At 40.0% G+C, this 22,653-nt stretch overlaps 1 protein-coding gene and 2 non-coding genes across 7 annotated transcripts; all 3 read right to left on the bottom strand.

Moving 5' to 3' along the window:
- Positions 1–590: 590 nt before the first annotated feature.
- Positions 591–662, bottom strand: trnap-agg. The gene has a single exon. It is a non-coding gene; the product is annotated as a tRNA-Pro (tRNA).
- A 913-nt stretch (positions 663–1,575) lies between these two features.
- trnap-agg lies at positions 1,576–1,647 on the bottom strand. Its single transcript has one exon. It is a non-coding gene; the product is annotated as a tRNA-Pro (tRNA).
- A 593-nt stretch (positions 1,648–2,240) lies between these two features.
- nt5c3a (5'-nucleotidase, cytosolic IIIA) lies at positions 2,241–20,827 on the bottom strand. Of its 5 annotated transcripts, none has more exons than XM_044359325.1 (9): positions 20,725–20,827; positions 20,107–20,351; positions 7,470–7,568; positions 6,584–6,653; positions 6,300–6,432; positions 6,057–6,146; positions 5,436–5,598; positions 5,075–5,275; positions 2,241–3,934 (listed from the first exon to the last, which is right to left on the bottom strand). In XM_044359325.1, the coding sequence occupies exons 2-9, from the start codon at positions 20,242–20,244 to the stop codon at positions 3,833–3,835; spliced, it is 996 nt and encodes a 331-aa protein (XP_044215260.1). In that variant the 5' UTR covers positions 20,245–20,351; positions 20,725–20,827; the 3' UTR covers positions 2,241–3,832. The 5 variants fall into 5 exon arrangements, with proteins under 5 accessions (XP_044215260.1, XP_044215263.1, XP_044215262.1 ...); XM_044359328.1 differs by having other exon boundaries at positions 20,107–20,375; positions 20,725–20,807; XM_044359327.1 differs by having other exon boundaries at positions 20,689–20,780.
- Between the last annotated feature and the right edge of the window lie 1,826 nt (positions 20,828–22,653).

Raw genomic sequence — 22,653 nt, 5'->3', positions numbered from 1 at the left:
TATCCATAAAAATTATGGCAGTTATAGTCAGTTCAACATCTGAGTATCCGACTGATAATAAACTATATGACATAAAGCTGAATGACAAAAACATGTGAGTATTTCCTGAGAAATATTAAAATTTAAAATAACATGATACTGAATGTAGCATAAACAATATCATGTCATTTATGATATAGTACAGCTTATCATACAGCTGTGTTTTTTATTTATGTATATTAAATAATTTAATACAGTTGTTCTCAAACTTTTTCTCATCACAAACCCCTAAACTGACACAAATTAGACCACGGACCCCATTTGATAAGATTTTGTCTCAGGGTCTTGTATCTGGTAAGATTTTTACTTTTAGATGTTTTATTACAGAAAGTGTATTAAACCCATGACCAACATAGTCATATGTTCTGTTATTGTGATATTTATGAATGGAATTATAGTGAAATTATTGCCTTTTTAGTTGAGGACACCTTGAAACACTCTCAAGGACGCTTGCAGGTCCTGAACTCCAGTTTTATAATCACTGATTTAATCTGCAGTTGAAGATCAACCTTGTCCCGTTACATATTTTATACTTCATATAGAAAAGTTGAGGGCTCGTCCGGGATTTGAACCCGGGACCTCTCGCACCCTAAGCGAGAATCATACCCCTAGACCAACGAGCCACGTACTGAACGCACTTTGAGCCGTGACTTTCAGACTTAATGTACATGCCACGTAGTACAAAGTCCTCACAACTTTACAGCACCGTTATATATTTTCCGGTAACTGAGCGCCATCTACAGGTCTTTTATTGCACTGCAGCAGGCTTCATTTCTACCAGAACTTGCTGTTAATTCACATCACCAGAGTGTGTAACTATTTAAACAAGTAGTTTAACTCTTACACACTGTTCGGGTCAGACACTTGAAAGCAATGAAAACACCCTAAATGACATTCTTTACGTCTGACATAAAGACTTTATCTAAAGTGGCCCAGAATATACAAAAAATGTAGATATTCAAATTGATTAATTGTTGTGCAGCTGTAATACATTTTCTCACATCGAGGGTCAGTGTTGATTGATGGTTTTAATGGTTATAATGAAACCTACCATTCAAATATTGTCTATTTAATCCTGAAATAATCAAGGCTGTCATGTCCTATTAATTTAGAGAACATTAGATGATAATATAGTGTGATTGTGAATGTATTTACTCTACAGATATTTAGTGTCAGACCTAAAGAAAACTTTCTCTCTCTGCTCTCTGAAACATTAATAAAAGATCAATCACCCATTTATTAATGACTGATAAGATATCTATAGATGCAAAATACATTTGTGGTTCAAAATTTGGTAAAATCAGTCATGTCATTGATGTATATCACATTATGGATTAATAAACAGACATAATCCTGTTTGGTTGCTTAGTTATCTTTTTTCTCAACGTGTGTAATGTGTATTAACTTGTGTATTACTTCACTTCTATATTGAGAGGATGTATGTTTACTCTCCTGCTATAGAAATTAACACGTAAAATCTGCTTTAATGATAAATCTCCATTCATAAGCAGGTAAGCATTACCTTTCAAAAAAGGAGGGCTCGTCCGGGATTTGAACCCGGGACCTCTCGCACCCTAAGCGAGAATCATACCCCTAGACCAACGAGCCACATTTACAATACTTCAAGCAACTACTTCTGAAGATACAAGATGCCACGTTGGTGGGATTTCTGTTGTTTTCTGAACATATTTCCAGATGTCTTCAAGTTGTCACCGACCGCCATCTGTTGGACATTTAAGGTACTGCAGCCAGAAATCTGTCTTCATGCTGTTATGTAATTTATGATACCAGACAAATAAAATGTCACAATCATCATCATATTAGCAATCACTGTAGGTATATGTAGTCAAAGTACCTTATTTAAAGAACTGCTTCTTTGTACTTGAACATTTTCTTGGCATATTATTGTCTTACTCTAATTATAAGACAACTCTATATGCTGTTTAAATAATTTATAATCTATTATATATATATATATATGATATAATAAGGCTTCATCACGAGGTCCATGTTAGTCCGGATTTCTGTCCACTCATGGCCTCACAAAATGACATTTTATTGCATTTTCAATTTCACACCATCAAGAAAAGAGAGAAAGCCGTCCGTTCATAAAAATACAACACAGCTGATCTACTTCTGGAAATATTTCCAAATGCAAATAAAACAATATACATTTCCATATAATGTCCACATATACAGTATGACATTATCCCCCTGTTTTTATTGATATATATATATTTTTTTTTTCCTCTCCCATTTCTTTTGACATAAATGTAACAATAAGAAAAGGCAACATGCAGGTGATAGCAGCACATTTAAAAACACGTACATACAAATCCAAAGAGAACATTCAACGCAACGTTTTGAGACACACAAAGACATTTTAGCCTTGCACCTCCCAAAAAAAAAAAAAAAAACAACAACATGAGATTAATATTTTAGAGGTAGTGCTCAGTTTCTTAAAACCACAGAACGAAAATGTGATGAACTTAAACTGAGCCGCAGACAGCAGTACGTTTCTTTAATGTTTACTGAAATAGTGACAGAAACTATACTGTGATTTCGCAGCACTTGGTTGTACTTGTACATTGTATTACTTTGGTTTAAGGGGCTTTTTTTTTTTTTTTTTTACCTTCAGCATTAATGCCAAGTCTCTACACTGTCATGGTGACCTGTAGGAGAAAAATACTTGATTGCTGAGTCAGCTATGCAGTAAAAAAAAAAAAAAAAAAAGACATTTGTCAATATGCCTTTCAGCTGTAGAATAAAGTGCTTCTTCTTCTTCTGTGTGTTGATATGATGCCAATTGAGCACAGTAGGGGGGGGGAGGGGGTTGGGGGGGTTAAGAAGAGAGTTTATGTAAACATGGCTTTTCTGTGCAAGAACCTGTATATACATCCACAAATTAAAACTACTGACACGTGTGCTCGTGTGCAGGTGGACCTGGCCCCCCCCCCCCCTTCCCCCGGCGGACACAGAATTTAAAGTGCGTTTTCCTCTGATCAGCTGCGTTACATGTTGACATATTTTCTTAAATGAATACTGTGTCATCATACTGCTGCTGTCACCTAGCAACAGCATTTTTTAAACATATATATATATATACTAGGAATTATAATTTTCAAGGTCCTTTTTTTTGCCATTCAGTTACTTCCATAACCTCTTAAAACTGAAATTGCAAAACCTACCAGACACATAATTAGAGCAACTGAGGTCCTGGGATAGCTGCAAAGATAACACTGTGTCCGTCTGTGGGCACCAGCTTTATGGTAGACAAATATTACCATATCATAAATAATCCAATGAATAACAATGGTAACAATAATGTGCAAATTATAAAGATGGAGTGAGAGTTTGTGGGGCTTTTTTTTTCTTATCACTTTTGGTTATTCTTTTTTTCATAAATGACTTTGAGAGAGAACATCAGGAATTATTTGAACAGACAAAAAAAAAAACACCAGAAACGGGTTTGCTGCTGCTGCTGCATGGACTTTTGAAACAGTTCATTCAGGAGATGTAAAATGTCTTTTAAAAAGGCTTTTTAGAGGGTGGAGGGAGGGGGGGGGGGGGGGGGGGGGGATGGAGGGGGAGAGAGAGGAGTCAGAAGACGACTCTAGTGGGATCCAGAGTGAGTGGGAGGGGTTAGATAGTGTCCAGTCTGGGCCGACGACAAAGCTTCAGGTTTGTGTGAAGCGTCTGAAAGGCCGGCGGGGGGTGTGGGTGATGGGAGGAGGAGGAGGAGGAGTGGATTTGGTGGGAGGTGGGTGGAGGGGTGAACTTTTGGGGGGTGGAGTTATAGAACCTTCTGGAGAATGGCATTGGGCACTTCCAGAGTCTCGTCCTTCACCAGGACGATGTCATAAGAGTCCAGATATTTGTCCAGTCGCTCCTCCACCTGCGAGGAAAGACCGGAGGGAAACTGTCAGGAGAAGCTTTACATTTCACAGCATCGTAAATATCACAGCGGACAATGTTTTCAGCCCTCAAATGTGACTCGGGATATTATATACCGTATTTTCTCTAATAGTGGCCGGGGCCTTTATTTACCTCAACTGCAGAGAGCACCAGGCCTTTAATGGAAGCAGGCTTATATTAGAGAGAGGCCTTTATTCCTAATTCCCTCTGTTTGATAAGTATATTTGCTCATATTTTAGTTCATTGTTTTCTGATCTGCTTCTGTCTGCTCTGTGTAACTTTTGTTACTGTGTTATGCTATGATGAATAAAATTAAAAGCCTTCATTTCCCGACTTATATTGTGAAACATTAGACAAACATTTCAATATAACTAATGTGTGAAGTATGACCGGTCAAGTACAGGAGGGGAAATATGGCCAGTGTCAGTTAAAAACTAAACAAATCTGAGGTAACGTTACGCTGGATATTAACATTAATAGCCAGTTAACAGCACAGTCAAATATCAAATATCAATCAGCTGTCTCTCTAACGTTAGCTCCAAGCTAACTTTCTTCCTCCCACCTCCAGCTAGCTTGGTGCCATGTTCGCTTTATACAATGTTGTGGCATTGGTGGAAAATTTATGATACTTCAATTATAGCTACCGCCATCTTGTGGCACTTGTACATTACTACAAAACCACAGTCACATTATAACAGGCACCAAGAGGAGCGGGGGCGGACATTTCTTTTCATTTGATGACGTTAAAAGTAAAGTAAGGCTTTACTGTCGGTTTCCCAACTCAATTTAAAAAAAGAGGGAGAGGGAGCTAGAGAGTGAATGAAGAGATGGAGCTGGTAAGAAAGCAGTGAATCAGATCAATTAAAAAAATATCTAATTGTTTCACAGGGGTTAGTTTCTAGAGCACAAATAAACACCCCCCATCCCCCCCGCGCGGTGCGCCGGCCTTTATTTGTTCATGTCAACCATCACCCCGGCCATTATTGGAGAAAATACGGTATATATATATTATATATTATACTTTTTTAAGATTGTGAACTCTCTTTTCCAAACCTACAGATGTTCCGGGACATTTTCCCTATCTTTTAGGATCCGTGTTTGTGCATTGCGGCCGTCGTACCTTGTCGTTGAGGAAGCCGATCTTGAGGATGTTCTCCACGTTGGGCACGCCGTCGGCCATGCTGAGGTCCCCCAGCGAGTCGCCCATCAGGATGATGTTGCAGTATTCCCTCAGCTGTTTGAAGTACTCCGTGTTCCGCAGGGCGCCGTCGTGTTTGTTGTACACGTGGATCAGTTCGCCTTTGAAACCCTTCAGGACTCCCTGTGAGACCACCGTGATAAAAATGACCAACACAGAAAAACAACATGGTGGACGAGGATTATGTCAAGTACATTTTTGAAGGACTCCATAAATGTTTAAGATGTAGAATATAGAGCTGCTTGGTCGGATGAGAAATTCTGAAAAAGTAAATAAAACGCACGTTGTCGTCGAAGTCCATGAAGTTGGAGACGACTTTGACGTTGGGGTGGTAGACTCCGGCCTGGCGGATGATTTCCTCCAGGATGTCGCCCAGACCGGCAGAGAAGATGAAGACGGGGACGTTGTGCTGGTGCAGGCGGTCAAAGAACTGCTCAAAGCCTTCCCTGAAACCCAGCAGTGATTATACAGTACAGTCTTACAGTCATAACATTCACTTATCACTCCTATAAGTATGAATGTGCTACAATGTGCTGTTCTGCATATAACTAGTTTTCTACTGTACAATTTAAAAGCCCTGATTAGTGTTTTTTGACAGGTTTATTGATATACAGACTTGTAGATGAACAATAAACATTTTGTTTATTCATGGATGGTAATTGGAAATAAAAGCATGTTTTTCTCTAATTTTACAAATATTACAGATATAAACGAAAATTCAACACCATCAGAAAACATTAAACTAAAACTAAAATCCAGGTGTTGTTTCATATCAAAACACCTGTCAATCAAACACATCACATCTTCTAAAGCTTGTCTCTGGAGGATCCAAGACACCCTGATGTCTCTATAACATAATAATTCAATAATAATATAATTGATTATATCAAAGAGTAACAGATACCTGAGTGCAGCGTCAGACTCTCTCACCACCTCGGGCAGTTTGTCTTTCTCTAACCGCTGTTCCACTAGTAACGTGTGAGACTTAAAATACCTGCAAACACACACACACACACACACACACACACATTTTTTTAAATGCATTATGTTTATCTTTGCAAAATAAGTGTATTCTGCTGTTTGTGAGCACAACAGTGGATGTTTTTTTTGTGTGCAGGTGCGTGTGCAGGTGTGTGTGTGTCCTCACCACTCCACCATGAACGGGTATTTCTCCTCCATGGTGAGATGAGGGTCGATCTCAATGGGATAATATTTATTCTTCAGCTGCAGCAGCTTCTGCCTGCAGTCCTCCGTCACCAGCTTGCAGTTATCAATGATATCTGAGAGAAGAAGGATGAAAATATTAGAATTTATGGGTATGTATATGTATTCACAGATTACAGACTACGCAGGTTCCTCACATCCTCAAACCCAAACTATTGCATTAAACTAGGAAATGCCTTGTGTGTGTTTTTTTCTTGTTGTACTTACTGTGACACGTCGGACAGCGTTTGCCGTTGACGGCGAACTTGCTTAACGTCATGTCGAAGTCTGTGATGACCTGCAACAGAGCCAGACACATTAAATACTGAAAGACAGTAGAAGAAGCGGAGGAGCTCACAGAGAGCCTAAAAGAGTGAGTGACCTTTAACACTATACACACATACAGAACATAATCTCTCTACAATAACCCTGTAACACTAATCATATTACAGTTTAACATAAAGATTGTGTAATAACATGAACATCTTGCCCATCAGTGTCAAAATTAATGTAAATCTAAGAAAGCTCTTTATATTATACGGAAAACCACTTATTACACTTCCCGTACAATAGAACACCCCCCCTTACACTATTATGTCCCTGTTTAGAGTTTAAAGAAACTATTTCACCTGTATATATAGAGTGTGTGTTGTCGTCCATTGTTGTTTGTGTACACATATATATGCGTCTTACTCACTAAGCTGTACATAACAGTTTTATGTTAATGTTTGCTTGTCTTTGTTCAGCTTTGTTGTCTTAGTTTCGGCTGTATGTCCATGTGTTTCAACCTGAATATCGTTCTTGGAACTATAAGTACATTGTGAGTCCAGTTGCTCATATGCGTAAACATACTTTGCCAATAAAGCTGATTCTGAGGAGGACACTGAACTGTCATTGCTGATCAACCCTGATATTCTGTTTGGATGTAGAAAAGCTCTAAATAAGCAATTCTGTGTCTGTCTGTGCAGTGAATCTACTTTTCCTGGGCTTAAAAAAACAACCAGAGCTCTTCCTTTAAAAACACAAGTTGATTGTAAAACATTGAACCAGCTGTAAATCTTTGAGCTTCACTACCAGCAGGCGGTGCTGTTTTGCCAAACACCTGATGTCGTACCTGTAGTTTAGAAGCTCCTCCCTTGATGAGGCCACAGATGATCTGTTCAACCCTCTCGGGGTCCCTCATGTGGACCGTCGTCTTCTCAAATTGAGGCATCTGGAGGGAGAGAGAGAGAGAGAGAGAGGTTATTACAGACTAATGTTTACGTTTTTCAATATTATAGAGCTGGAGAATAGTGAAACTGTTGAAAGGAAGCATGAAGATACTTCATCATCATGAACTGATGCTTCAGTTTGGGGAGGAGGAAGAGATGAAGAGCAGGATGAAGTGTGTGTGTGTGTGTGTTGAGAGGTATGAAGACATGTTCCGACTTGATTATAAACTCATCCTTTCATTAAACTCATAAATAACTCAGAGTCAACTCTTGAGTGTGTTTGAACACACTGTTCCCTGGATCAGACACGCACTCTCCTGGAGGAACCCCTCCAGGAGAGTGCGTGTGTCAGGGTCATGAAACAGCTGATGTCTGGAATCCGTCGGTGTTGTATAACGAGCTGAACGAACACACAAAACAGCCACAGTGACACCGCGCGAGGAAACCGAGCGAGAGAGAGAGAGGGAGGGAGAGAGAGAGAGAGAGAGAGAGAGAGAGAGAACTTCAGCACGTCTAGGATTTTTAATTCTCTTTGCATCTGAACAGCATCTGTTTTACTTCCCGCCGCTGCAAAATGGACTCAAAACATCTCACTTCTCTACAAGTTTTATGTGAAATACAACAGGAATAATACATAAAAAAAGTTAGCAGCAGACCTCATTAGGGATGATGGTGAGTCTCAAATTAATTTATTCTGAAAATTAAATATCTTGAAGTGAAAACTTTCTAGTTTAGAGGCCGGTTTTTTATTCTGATTCGTCACTTCCTGAGCCCAGACGTTTCTCTCCGCCTCTTTGTGCATAAGGCTGATAAGGTGGACGTATTTTTATTTTTGGAAGTCTTGCCTGGTCCGGCTGTAACACTGCTGCCAGGTTGGAACGAATGGGATGAACGATAAAAAGAAAGAAGAAGAAGAAGAAGAAGAAAAGGGAAAACACAAAAGTATGTAGATTCCTGCTATGATTCCAGCTTTCCTGAAGAATACATCTTCATCACCGTCCAGGCTTCCACTGAAATATCTCTCCTTCCTGATCCCGACTGACGACGGACGACAAATAACAAAACCGGTCTCGGCTTGCTCTGGCTGACACGGAGCGCCGGAGGGAATGAGTGTATGATGCTAAATTATCCTGCTAAGTCATAATGTGGTTGGACTTACACCAATATCTCATGAGTGTAATGAGGTATTTTAAGCTGGTTATGACACGGTTATGTACCAATAAGATGGTAATAACTTGAAAGGAAACGTCTTTTTAAATACATTTATTACAAGCTAAAGACATTTGCTAGTCTAATAAGACTGGGTGCATAACTTGAGTAAAGTTTTGTTGCTGTTTAATAATTCCTTTTTTTTTTTTATTGATTGATGTAGAGGTGCAGATATTCACATTTAAGATGCTGGAAATGTTTTTTTTCCTTAAAAAATAACCCAAAATGATTAATCGATTATCAAAATAGTTGGCAAATAATTTAATTGACTAATCACTGCAGCTCTACAGACGTCTATCTACTAACATATAGGATCTATAAATCAACGTATACCGCTTATGAATGTATAAAAGCTTAAAAGTTCCTTCTGATGTGACAATCTTGTCAGTTGCAGGTGATCGTAGCGGCATACAGGACGTGCTAGATGTCCATAGCGCTGATGAAAAGCTAACAACTGAAAAACACACAAACACACTCTGCAAACACACTTCCCCCCCCCCCCCCCCCCTCACCTCGGTCTTACATAATCAGCATCAAGCTTCTTAGCACCTCATAAATCACTCTGATCCCTACAGAAACATAACACCCAGAAGACAAACTAAATATAAAACTTAGTTCCTTTATTTGTTTAAGTCGACTCTCTAATAAGACAAGCACACACACACACACTTTATCTCTTTAAAAAAAAAAACTACTCTCCTTCTTGGACAGATGAGCACACATTTGGCTGCAACAGGCTAAACATGTTCTGCATTCTTTTACAGGATCACACAGCCGTACGAAAACGAGTCAGGCGGCAGAGTTTTAGAGAATGTGTGTGTGTGTGTGTGTGTGTGTGTGTGTGTGTGTGTGTGTGTGTGTGTGTGTGTGTGATGGCAGAGAAATTCAAACTTGCTGTTCCAATGAGCAAACAGGAAATACTACTAACGCTACTTTTACTACAATTAAATACAACTATATCCTGAAGACACAGGATGGGAAACATCCAGATGTTCTTCATCGCATCGCTTTTGCTTTTAACAACATTTGCACAATTAAAACAGACATGAGAACGAGTTACTGTCTACCAGAAATGAATCTCAATTGATGGATTAATAACATTACAAGCCATAAACACTGAGGTCAAAAGGTCAAAGCATCCTAATAACAGCAGAAGAGGCAGATATTGTTATTGTTGACAGCAAGATTTTGCTTTTTTTTTTTTACAGTCCGTATGAACCAAAAATGTCTACAGCATACCGAAGGATAAAAAGTTACACACACACACACACACACACATACACACACACACACACACACACACACACACACACACACACACACACACACACACATACACACAAGCTTACCTCGGGTTTGTTGTCTCAGCTAAAACAAGAGTGAAGAAAAGATTGTGTGGCTGACAAGGGTTTATATATCTACAGCAGCAGCCAGGGAGGGAGGAGGGGGGCGTCACCCAAAATAGCTGAGACAACATAGCCCCTCCCCCCCATACGGAGGGGCTCACACACACACACACAAGCACACACACACACAAAGTTGACAATATCAGCTGACCAATGTCAACACACAAACAAACACACACACACACACACACACAGTTTCAGTATAAATAGACGTGGAATGGGGCCACTAGAAGAAAAGTGACATCTACCCCCTGTTCCAGTAATGTGACCTTTGACCTCTTGAAAAAGGAACCTTTAAAAAAAATCAATCAGAGGGCTGGACTCGCTTCAGTATTACTACTGCTGAGCACACACATTTCAACCCCCCTCCCCCACACCCCTCCACCCCCCCCCCTCCCCACAAACACACAGTAAATAGCTGTGTAGTAAATAAAGCAGTAAATAGCTTGACGCTACATGAAAGGTCACAAGGGTCAAGGTTCGGTGTGAGCGCCAGGCTGTTTGGTCAATGGTCAGTCACACACACACACACACACACACACACACACACACACACACACTCATATTTACAGTGTCTTATCTTTCTGCTGCTGCTTTGTTCTCACTAACGTACACAGAGAAACAAACTGCGTCTTCTTTCTGGTCGAGTCTGTCAATCATTCGGTTTTAATCTTATATAAACTGCCTGCTCACACGCACACACACGCACATACATTATTCAAGCTGAGCAGGTTCTTATGTTTAAGCCTCTGAAGGGCCCCGGGGCCCAAAGCTATCCACCCCAACACAACCCTTCTCATATCAGCTACAGAGTCCTCCGACGTTGTGTAAATCAATATCAAACCGATGGAAGTATCAATAAATCAGAACCGCCAACGTTTTGAACACCACCTCGACGACCTAGATGTGTCAGATGAGAATCACTGCTGTTCACACAAGGAATGATTGCACGTAGTTTGCATACATACACATAACTTCATCATTTGCATACATGCAGCAAGTCAAACAGACTGAAATAAGTGAAGGACGCACTAATACGGAAGTTCAAAGCAGCCAAAACAGACTTTTTTTTTTTTTGGCTATGATGAAATAAATATTTTAGAGCTTGTTAATACAACTGATCTCATTATACTGTCAGTAGATTATTACTTAATGGTATGATGATGTTATAATAATACAGCTGAAACTGTACAAGTTAGTCCTCTATGACAGTAAACTGATGACTCAAGAGAATAATCAACACATTAATTGATAATGAAAATAATTGTTATTTAAAGAGAAAAATAGTGGAAATGAGATGCAGCGATGATTCAGACAAGAGAAAAAGACATTAAATTACAACGTTAAAATGTCGAATGCTGCCTTTAACCTTCGTGCAACACTGAAAATTCATCCGAGGCTCAACTTCTGCTGAGTGAGACTCGCCGTCCTCTGCACTGTTGCTATCTCTTCTCCTCGCTGACCTCATGCAGCTCGCATACCACGACTCCCGAAAAAACTAGGTCGACGCTCTCCGATTACACATCAGCCACCACAATAACAGTACGTTCCCGCTGTACACCGGGCTCACAGACAGACCGCGGCTCCGCCGGTCGTTGCCAAGATTTACAAGAGGAGCAGGGAGTGTTTTCATTTAGTTTCCTGAGGCGTTCTCTCAGTATCTATCTGTTCAAACACGATCCTGTGAAATCTGTTTCTATCTGCGTATTCTAACGCTGCATGCAAACCGCAAGACGAAGCATCCATCCTCATATGATCTGGATTTTAACTTAACACGCTTGAAAACACAGTTACTTTGAGATGCAACAGATAAATCACAAACTTAACACCGACAGAAGCCTCTGGAGCACCAACTGGCTGAGAAAAATGTAGAATGACTGCAGGTTTATTCTCTTTTTTTTTTTGCATTTACTCTCAGTTTGTCGTCTGCATGTACGGTTCTGTCAAAACAATAAAGTCAAGTATTATGATTTGACCGTAATAAGATCTGCATTATGTCTATAATTGCTCACATTTGTGGCCAAAAAAATCTGACAGTTTGGTACCGCGGTATTAAAACGGGATGTGTTTGTTGTGCCGCTTTTTTTTTTGGAAGTGACTCCAAATCTTTTGAAACGTGCGCATGCTGCATCTGCACTTTGGGTTCTTCATATCTCTGAGCACCATGAGTAGAGAAAACTGTAACAGAGCAGATAAACACTGCGGCACCGAGGGAGGAGTTAACGCTACTGTGCAAAAAAAAAAAAAAAAAAAGAGTGCAGGGACACACGGACGGCTTGGAGGAACATTAGTGAAAAGCTCAGAGTTTCAAACAAGTTTCAGATTTTTTCCTGAGTACCTGAATGTAGCTGCTGTTAAAGTGACTGACCAGCATTTGTATTAACGAGTCTCTTGATGCAGAAAAACATGGCACTCTTTGCTTTTTATGCTTCCAGTTAGATTATTGTCTTATGGAGTTTCTGTATATTAATGTTAGAATGTCATCTAAAGCAACATCCAGTGGGTTCAGTATTCCTCTGGGTTTAAAAGTCTGGTTTTTCCCTCCAAAATAAGCATTTGATATTAAGTGTTATTTAAAAAACTGAACACTGTCGACCATCAACAGAGGAAAGTGGCTCGAAAAACTCCTTATACAAACATCTGGGTATTAATTCTGAACCAGATCGTCCTTACTAGCAGCAGATTGTCATGCTGTATTTTATGTAGTATTATATTCTGCAAAAAAAAAAAAACAAATCCCGAAACTAATCCTGGACGCCTACAAATCCAAACCACCAAGAATCTCACAACCTGCTCTGCTGATCTGCCAAACAGCTGCTACACTTGTTCTCTGCTTCTCTACTTTCCAAAAAAAAAAAAAAAGCAATAAAATTCTGGAGAAAACTGGTCTAACTCCGGTTCAACATGGTCGCACAGGCTTCACCTTTAAACTCCACACGCGAGCGAGGAAAAAAAGTTCACGATACCGTTATCAGTCGAGTGCGGTTACGTTTGTATTTTGGAGGTTTAATTGTTGATCCAGAGTGTGTTGCTTTAAGACAACCATGAAACAAAGATGGGGAAAAAGAGGAGAGTAAAAACAAGAAGTAAGGAGCAAAGGTGAAAGGTTTTTTTTGAATACTGCTTTACGAAACACACTCGCACACAAAAACGTTTTCACACCCATTGATTTTTCTGACAGCTCTCTCTTTCTCACAGCTTTATTTTGAAATCCCAACCCGCATTCCTCCGAAATCCCATCTGATCTACACGAGTCTGAACAAAGGTGACTGATAGGTTCAGGCTGCTGTGACTCAGCCTCGGCTTGCTGGAGTCAAAGGTCATCAAGGACAGGAAGGTGTGCCCCCCCCCCAGCGACAGGTAGCAGTTCATGTACTGAAGCAGAACAGCAGAAACAAAATCTGACTAAAAATGACTGATCCCGGTACTGTTTTAATAGAAAAGAGTTTAAATGTAGAAACACGTCACGCCTACGGCCGCACCCAGAATGGCTTCGGTTGTCATGGTGACAGCCATCTGTTGCTACTGATAACTCAGCATGGCCGCTGGGACAAGTGTTGGGCAGCCCTGTAAGAGGCCGGACCTGCTCGGTTTCATTTTCTTTGCAGTTCCCTCACTTTGTAGGACTCTTTACTTAAGTTCTGACAATAAACAAAAGCCTGCTGATTGGCTACCGATTGATTAGACTGATCAACTGACTATAAAGGAATCATATAATGAAAAATTATATGATAAAATATTGTGTTGTGAGAGATTCCAGTCAATTTCGACTTATCTTTTATTTAAACATGAGAACTCGTAACCATAGAACCGTAATATTGATGATATGGTATTTTTGTGAACACATGAATAATCTCATCTATCTTAAATACAGAAAACAATTAAATACCTTCATCTGTGAATGATCAGGGACACCACACATCACTGAGATGTCATCCTGTCCTCATCCTTTTTTCATTCACAGTTAATAATCAAAAATGTCATCTGAACCGTCTCTGTATGTCAAACTATAATTTCACTGCCATTGTAACATCATGTGAACACAATAAAAGCAATTCTTGTTAGTTAAAGCAACATCTGTGAATTATATTTTCACACAGGAAGCAAAAACTTCTAACAAACGTTCCTCCTTTAGTAGTAGTGAGTAGTAGTGAGTGGTAGAAAGTAGTAGCTGATTAACAACACTGGACATTTAAGACTTTGTTGTCTGGTTGCTAATCCGCCTGACAAGTAGCATCTCCTGTTTTTGTCCAAATAAACCTGTGATGTTGGTTAATTCAGAAACGAAGGCTCATTGTACTCAATTCTCAAGTAATTCTGAATGAAAGCATCAGTTAAATGTGACTCTTTAAATCTTCTCTCTCGTGATCTTTCTCAGGAGCACTTCATATGAGCGTGTGCACAAGCATCTTTTGTTAAATAAAACAAACTTGCAGTCTAAACCGGCTCTGAAGATGTGTACAGGAAGCTTCTGCAGCCCTTCAGACTAAAAGTCTATTCTGCCCTCTAGTGGTTAACTGGGTGAAACACACTCTAAGCAGGCCGCCTCCTCAATAACACAATGAGTCCATAAAAGACACCTCTAAACAAGCTACAAGGGCAATGAAGCGTTCAGAGACCAAACTGTAGCCAAAAAATCACAGGTGTGAACAGTGTGAGAACATATGCAGCCAAATGACCTGCTGCAGTGTCCTTCAGCAGTTAACATTGAGTCTATAGTGAAACAAATTTGAGAGCTGACTAATATAAATACAATATCTCAGAGTTGTGTTATTCTAAATTGAAGCATGTGATGGTCACTGGTTATTTGTAAAGGAATAGTTTGACATTTTGGGAGATACATCTACTCACTTTGCTTTCGAGAGTGAGATGAAACTCTGAGACTGATAGTCTAAATTTAACTTGTGTCATACAGACGGACAGCGTGGAGCTGACGTGGCCCTGACACGGTAAGTCCTGCTATCAAGTTATGACTAAATATCATGTCTGAAATAATGAACATCACACTTTCTAGCAGCTCTCTCTTTCTCACAGCTTTATTTTGAAATCCCATCCTGCATTCCTCCGAAATCCCACCTGATCTACACGAGTCTGAACAAAGGTGACTGACAGGTTCGGGCTGCTGTGACTCAGCCTCGGCTTGTTGGAGTCAAAGGTCATCAAGGACAGGAGTGCCCGCCCCCCCCCCCCACCACCATCCACCCAGTGACAGGTGGCAGTTCATGTACTGAAGCAGAACAGCAGAGACAAAATCTGACTAAAAATGACTGATCCCAGCACTGTTTTAATACAAAATGTATTGTAGAACTGATAATCTACAGTTAACTTGTGTCATACAGACAGACAACGTGGAGCTAACGTGGCCCTGACACGGTAAATCCTGCTATCAAGTTATGACTAAAATAATGAACATCACACTTTCTAGCAGCTCTCTCTTTCTCACAGCTTTATTTTGAAATCCCGCCCTGCATTCCTCCAAAATCCCACCTGATCTATACGAGTCTGAACAAAGGTGACTGACAGGTTCAGGCTGCTGTGACTCAGCCTCAGCTTGCTGGAGTCAAAGGTCATCAAGGACAGGAGTGCCCCCCCCCCACCCACCCAGTGACAGGTGGCAGTTCATGTACTGAAGCAGAACAGCAGAGACAAAATCTGACTAAACTGACTGATCCCAGCACTGTTTTAATACAAAATGTATTGTAGAACTGATAATCTACAGTTAACTTGTGTCATACAGACAGTCTTGCTATCAAGTTCATGACTAACAAACACGTCTAAAAGAATGAACATCACACTTATTTATCTATAGTCTGACTGTAGATACTGATGACACATACTGTACTGTAACACTGTGTTAAAGTATTTGACCCGGATCGACACAACAACACCAGGAAGATATCTGTTCAATCAATATGAAATGTTCCAGATGAAAACCAAAAATATAAATCTATGTTTTTAAGCACAAATGTCTTTCATGAGGCCAAAACTCTCATATTCAGTTTAACAACAAAACTCTCTGGATTACTGAATTATTTTCAAGATACAGTAAAGATGGAAGAGTTGTGAAAGAACTTCAAATACAAACAAACTCACAAAATATGAAAATCTAAACATGTGCAAAGTGTGAAATGCTTTACTACAAGTGTTTTGGTAACCTTTGCATGGTGTTGAATCGTACTGCTCTGATCTTGAACCATAAGAGATTAAAAAAACAAAGCCATAAAAAAGTCCTTTCTTCCTTTTTTTTTCATATCCTCACATTCTCTATCATAAATGATTATTTTAGGATTAAATAAACGTTTGTTTCTTCTGTCATGAAGCCGCTCTGAAGCTCTGACCCTTGACCTCTTTATGGTGCGGGACACTGGTGAGGTTCAGGAACTGATGCTTATTCCTACACTTGGAAGTGGCTGTAGTTTAACGAGTGAGCAAACGGACAAATATGGAACAACCAGTGAACAAAAGGCATGCTGGAAACGAGCGGGCCTGCTGTAAAACAAAAACCACTTCATAACAACAACAACAACCGCAATGGCTTTTGGGAACGAAGAAAAGAATGCACTTGTTTTTCTGTGAAGTATTTCTGAAAGTCGGCGGGTTATGAGAGTCTCTAAACTCACTCTAGAGGACGTTCTGTGTAAAGTTTCAACCCAGGACAGAGAATAAAAGCCTAACTGAGTTGGAGTCATGTGGTTTTTGGACTCATGGGGGGTTTCTGAGCGGATGTTTGTCCGTCTTCCGTGGCAACAGGCGACATCAAAAACAGATGATCACGAGTTTCCATGCTGAAGGTCAAGGAAGGAAATTAGTTTCCGTCCAAGGGTTTCAGTGGCTACTAAAACCCAGAACCAATCATCACCTGGTTTCACTCTTTTACCAGATGACTGGATTTTCAAAAGAGCAAAGCCGACAGATGACGACCTGTTGTCTTGCAGCTTGGTCGATGTGTCATTTTGTTCTCTTTCATTCAAGAGACTTTGATTACATCTGTGGAGGTTTGCAGCTGTGAATGAGAAAATCATCTTTACACCGTTTCTGTCTGTTGCAGACAAACAGACATGAGTTAGAGTAATAATTCTCTGGTTCCAGCTTCTCAAATATGAATATTTTCTGGTTTCTTTAATCTTATATGACAGTAAACTGAATATCTTTGGGTTTTGGACATCACTTTGGGATCTGAGAAAGGGTTTTCACCTCTTTCTGCCACTTTATGGACCAACAATTAATCAAGAAAATAATCCTCAGATGAATCAATAATTACAATAATCATTATTTGCAGCCCTAATTGGCAGCATTACCTGGAAATTAACTAAATAGGCTCAATGAAACTGTATCAATTCATTTATCTGACTGTCTGCAAATATAGCACTGTTAATGACGCTGAATCAGATCAGCGGGAAAAGAAGAAGATAGAAGAAGAAGGCGTCTGAGGGGCTTTCCTTGATCTTCTCACTCTGCAGCTCTGTGCGGGGAGTTTACGGACGTCAGGTGACCAGTTGAGGGACGCACACCGACACCGACATCAGTTTTACACATCTCTGACCCTCCCTTTCCCTCCAGTGTTTTAAGTCTCTCCCTCTCATCATGTTTACTTTGATATATTTCACAAACTGGAAGTCAAAAGTTTAAGTTCCTAAGTCAACAATGATGCAAGCAACCAGATGTAAGTCAAGGGTCAACAGTCACACTGACCTCAAGAAATGCAAACCACGCTGCAAAAGTCAGCTGTACACTTTAAGCTAGTGGACGCAGATAAACGTGCACTCACAATGACATAAGTAGATGAGGTTATCTAACTAGGAAAATTACCAGCAATAAAACGATAAAGGTTCGCCTGCAGCCAGATCTGGTTTGACTGCAGCTGCAGCTGATCGACTGTTTCTGATACAACAGACGAAACGTGAAAAGTGACAGCGGCTGAATTTGGGGGAATTCTTTTTGTTGAATGAGCTTGTGTCCGTGTGGGTAGACGGTTCATACAAACACTGTAGGTGTACAGCTGGAGCCGAGTAACTCAGACATGAATCATACAGATACTAGTACAACATATATCAACGCCTACTGACTAAAAGAGCGAGTTTAACATCCATGCAACACATTTTCCTGCAACTATATATTAACCATAAGAAGACGAGTGTACTCATCCTCTTCCTCTTTACTGAGCTACAAATGTGGTCACGTGGGTAGATAAAGATGAGATTTACTTTTACCCCCTTAATACCCATACAAAAAAAAATACATTTATATCTTTCCAAATGTAGAGAGGTGTTCATTAATAATGCTGATTTTATGTAAATAGCTTCCAAAACAGCCTGACGGAGGACAGAGGAGAATCTAAGTCAAAAATGGGCCATAATACCAAAAACATCTGTCTAGAAATGACTATATTTGTGACCTTCAGGTGCCATACAGTGAACAGTTATGAAACATGCTGTGTTTCTTCCTCTCATTTAACCTTTTTTTAAATTAATGAATCATATATTTCAACCTCTATTTCCGTTATATTTTGCGTTTTTTTGTAGAATGTTTACACTTGAACAGGGATGAAGCCCAGCCTGATTCCTGTCGGACCGGTTAGAGAGTTGGACTCAGTGCATGTTTGCTGCTGTATCTTGCGTAACCTGCATGCTGCCTGTTAAACAACAACAGTAGCAGAAAGCTGACTGCAGGATAGTGAAAAGGGCTGTGAGAGAGCATCACTGACACAGAAGCTTTCTGCTCTCAAACAGAAAGCTGCTGCTCTTTCTCTGTTGGGGAAAAGCTAGCTGGTGACCTCTAAAAAACACAGCTGCTGCTTTTTTTTTTTTTTTTTTTTTTTTTAGGGGAACATCCGCGCCTGCGCAAAGCATGGTGGAGTGCTACTGCTGTCAGGTTACCAAGAACACAGCGTCAAATTGCTGGTGATGGTTTTCAGAATAAAGGTGCACATTGCATCAGCTCCTCAGGCAGGGGTCCTTCTGGCTGCTCTCAAGTCAAGGTGACTGAGCTTGAACTGTCAGGGCCCCTCAGCTCTGAAGATCTTTTATTTTACTTCATTAACTCATTTTACATTGAGTTATATTCAATTGTCTGATGTTTCATTCCGGTTCCACCATGTAAAACGCTTTGTTATTACATTACAGAGTAAATGGGTGAACTCTTAATTCCTTACTGTCCACAAAAGGCCTCGTAGATCTGCTGGGTTCGGCCTGCTAGCTGTTCCAGACTCCAGGTTAAGGTCAAATGGTGATTAGCTTTTACTGGACTGGCACCTCAGCTCTGGAACAGTCTTCCAGTTCGTATTCAGTCTGCTGAGACTGTCTCAGCTTTTAAATCCTGTCTTAAGACACATTTATATAGACTCGCCTTTTTATCTGTCAACTATTATAATATTGCTTACATACTACAGCTCTGTTGTGCAACCATCTGATTTAAGTTTCTATTAATAGTTTCACTTGTTTTACCTTTCGGATGATTAATTTGTAAGTTTCTTCTATTCAGTTGTGTGCTTGTATTTTGCTGGTCTTGTGTTTTTCTTTGTATTATTGTCTTTTATGCTGTCTTTAGAAAGCACTTTGTGCTCCTAGTTTGTAAAGTGTTATTATTGTATTTGCAATTATAATTACTGTGGTAATGCTGTTAAAACTGTGAGTGTTAAAAATGCAACAGTGAGGGGAAAAAAGCAATAATAGGAATGAATTAAATTCCTTATCCGGATTTCAATAATAAACAACTGGTGGTTCCTACTAGTTAAAGACTACCGCTGTTGATTTCTACGTCCTATAACAAAATACGATGGTGTAATAACAAAACGTTGCACATAACAGCCTCTCAATGACACAACCGTCAGATTACACATTTTGAAGGCTGTGGCTCTCTACTTCCGGTCTCGTCTTATCTGCTTTTAGCCGTCTTGACGCAACTGGCGTGTGTGTCTTTTACTCACCATCTCTATGATCCTGGTTTTCTTGCCCGCTCGCTTCTTCTTAGCGACGATGTACTGAGCCAGAACTACGCCGCCGAACAGGGCGCAGACGCTGGCACTGGCCGCGGCCCCGACCTTCACCACGGCCGTCTTATCCATGACGGTCGGTCCGCTGTTCCTCCACCGACCAGCCCGCCTGCCGCTCGCTCGGAGGGGAGAGTCCCGTCCTGCCTTCTGTCAACAGCCGCCTTCCAGCCAAAGATCGTCTATATAAAACGAGACCGGTCACTCTGTAGAAAAGGCATTTTTGGAAACCGTCCAAACCCACCGAATCAACGTAATAGCTAGATGAAAAATAAACACCAAGGCTGAGAATAAATGTCAAATAAAGTAAACATGTCCCCTTTACCTTAAAATTAATACAAATTACATGTTAAAAGGATCCTAATTCATTTTAGCCATAATGCTAACATGATTTGGTGTGTACGTTACTTAGCAACAACACATAAGCTAACTGTTGGCTAGCGAACCTCTCCAGTAGGCTAACAGTAAAGTCCGACATCTTTTTTTAAGCGCATGTTTAAATTAAATCCATCTTGTTACCTCTGATGCAGGAAAAGTTAAAACAATGTGAGTTACCTCACTCTGCTTCAGGGACTGTCATTTCCCCATCACTATTCCCCCCCTCTTCACTCCAAAAGTTCAAAATAAAACACTTCCGTTCTTACAGGAAATTTCAAAACAAAAGTTCTCAACAAAATACAAGTCAATCAATGCAAACACAATGTTTACACACATTGTGTGTGCTGAAAACAAGTCAGTTACTAAAGCTATCAACAGAATTTGAAGTATAATATCCTTCCTCACAACTAACTCCTTAAAAGGTTGCCTTCCTCTATTACAGTTTTGCACTGATGGAAATAAACCAGCCTGCACAAACCAAGTATCAATGATATTGATGATAACGACCCCACAGTGGTTACGTACCTGGGACTCCCTGCCAGTCAGCTAGAAGTGGAGTAGCCTTTTGGATGAGAGGCCTAATGTCTTCAAGTATCTACAACCAAGTCCAGCTGCCCTTGATTCTTGGATGGCCTTTTCAGTTATTTGTTCTTAATTGGGTAATATTTAAAATCAGTTGGGTTTTTTTCTCATTTCAAGCTATTTGCACCCTCCTAACTAAGAGAGATGACTTCACAGGCTTGGGAGAACACTGTGCTCATATCTTCAAATGAAATACTTTTGTACTTTTGTCTGAGTATTTTTCCAAACAAGAAATCAAGTGATCAGTCAAATAAATGCAAATGTACTTTACACTTTTGAATGATCCCTCCTTGAACCTTTTTCACTCTTGGCAGCATGATGAAGCTGTGTAAAGACTGTATACACTATTGCAGTGGTTCCTAACCTTTTTGGCTCATAAAATAAAGCAAAATCTATCTGGGACCCCTTGTCACACATTGCATTGTAATGAAAGAGGACTTATTTTGTTTTATTTTAATAAATTTTAGATGGTTTATTGGATAAAACAGTAATTCACAATGAATAAAGCAAACATTAGAAGAAAGCTTGAAAAAAACAAAACAATTTTGTGTCAGAAATATGTTTTTTTTTCTGTTGTCCTGTCCTGTCCTATCATCTTGAGACCCCTCAGGTTAATCCATTGACCCCTTGCAAGGGTCCTGACCCCCAGGTTGGGAACCACTGAGCTATAAGACATGTAACTTGCAGTTTCCTACACTTCTGTAGGTCAGTTTTATTCAATCTTGTATTCATATCTTTAACATTATGTGTGAATGAGTAACTAAATGACTAATAAATCTTTAACCTTTCTGCTAAAGGTCCAAATGTATAACTTTAACTCTAACAAAACATGATAACATTGAATCTCAGATGAAAGAATAACAAGACTCTTTACCATACTGTTTATCCCTAGTTTTGCTTTTTCCATAGCTTTGGAGAATAATCTGCTGGGCTGTTTTATTGCACAAGGGGACATTGCTTATCAGCAGTGTCCAGGTTTTCATTTCACCAGTTAATTTCATTATTTTTATCACCTTCTCACTGGTTAAAAGTTTGCTAATCAGTAAAATCAACTGCTGTGCTGTTATATTGGAATAAAAAGCAGCAGATTATAGGTTCAATATCTTCCAACAACATAGAACTTGAATGCTACACCTTTTGATAGACAACATAGATCTGGATTTTTGACTTTCCCCATAACTCCTTACTGGCAGGCCTCCCTGCATGTACGTTAAAACCTCTGCAGATGACCAGAACGCGATGGCATGTCTGGTCTTCAACCAGCCCAGAACAGCATATTTCACCTTACTGTTCATTTCCCTCCACTGGCTCCCAGTTGCTGCCTCCATCAAATTCAAAACCCTGACACTCGCTTTCAAAACAGCACCTAAAACAGCTCCCGCCCACCTGAACTTCCTCATCAGGTCTACACTCCCTCCCGCTCTCTACGCTCTGCCAATGAAAGACGCCTGGCACCACCACCACAACGGGGTCCTAAGTCAGACTAGCTAGACTCTTCTCTTCTGTTGATACCCGGTGGTGGAA

This window comes from Thunnus albacares, chromosome 8 (assembly GCF_914725855.1).
Source record: "Thunnus albacares chromosome 8, fThuAlb1.1, whole genome shotgun sequence".
In the NCBI taxonomy this organism is placed as follows: Eukaryota; Metazoa; Chordata; class Actinopteri; order Scombriformes; family Scombridae; genus Thunnus; species Thunnus albacares.
This window is presented reverse-complemented; position numbering and strand designations above follow the sequence as displayed.

What these genes read in the sequence shown, in the direction of transcription:
- nt5c3a (XM_044359325.1), bottom strand. Translation starts at nt 20,244, where the DNA reads ATGGATAAGACGGCCGTGGTGAAGGTCGGGGCCGCGGCCAGTGCCAGC. An exon ending in GAGGAGCTTCTAAACTACAG is followed by an intron (nt 6,654 to 7,469) that starts GTACGACATCAG and finishes GCTCTGTTGCAG; the next exon opens with GTCATCACAGACTTCGACAT. An exon ending in GAGTCTGACGCTGCACTCAG is followed by an intron (nt 5,599 to 6,056) that starts GTATCTGTTACT and finishes GCTGGGTTTCAG; the next exon opens with GGAAGGCTTTGAGCAGTTCT.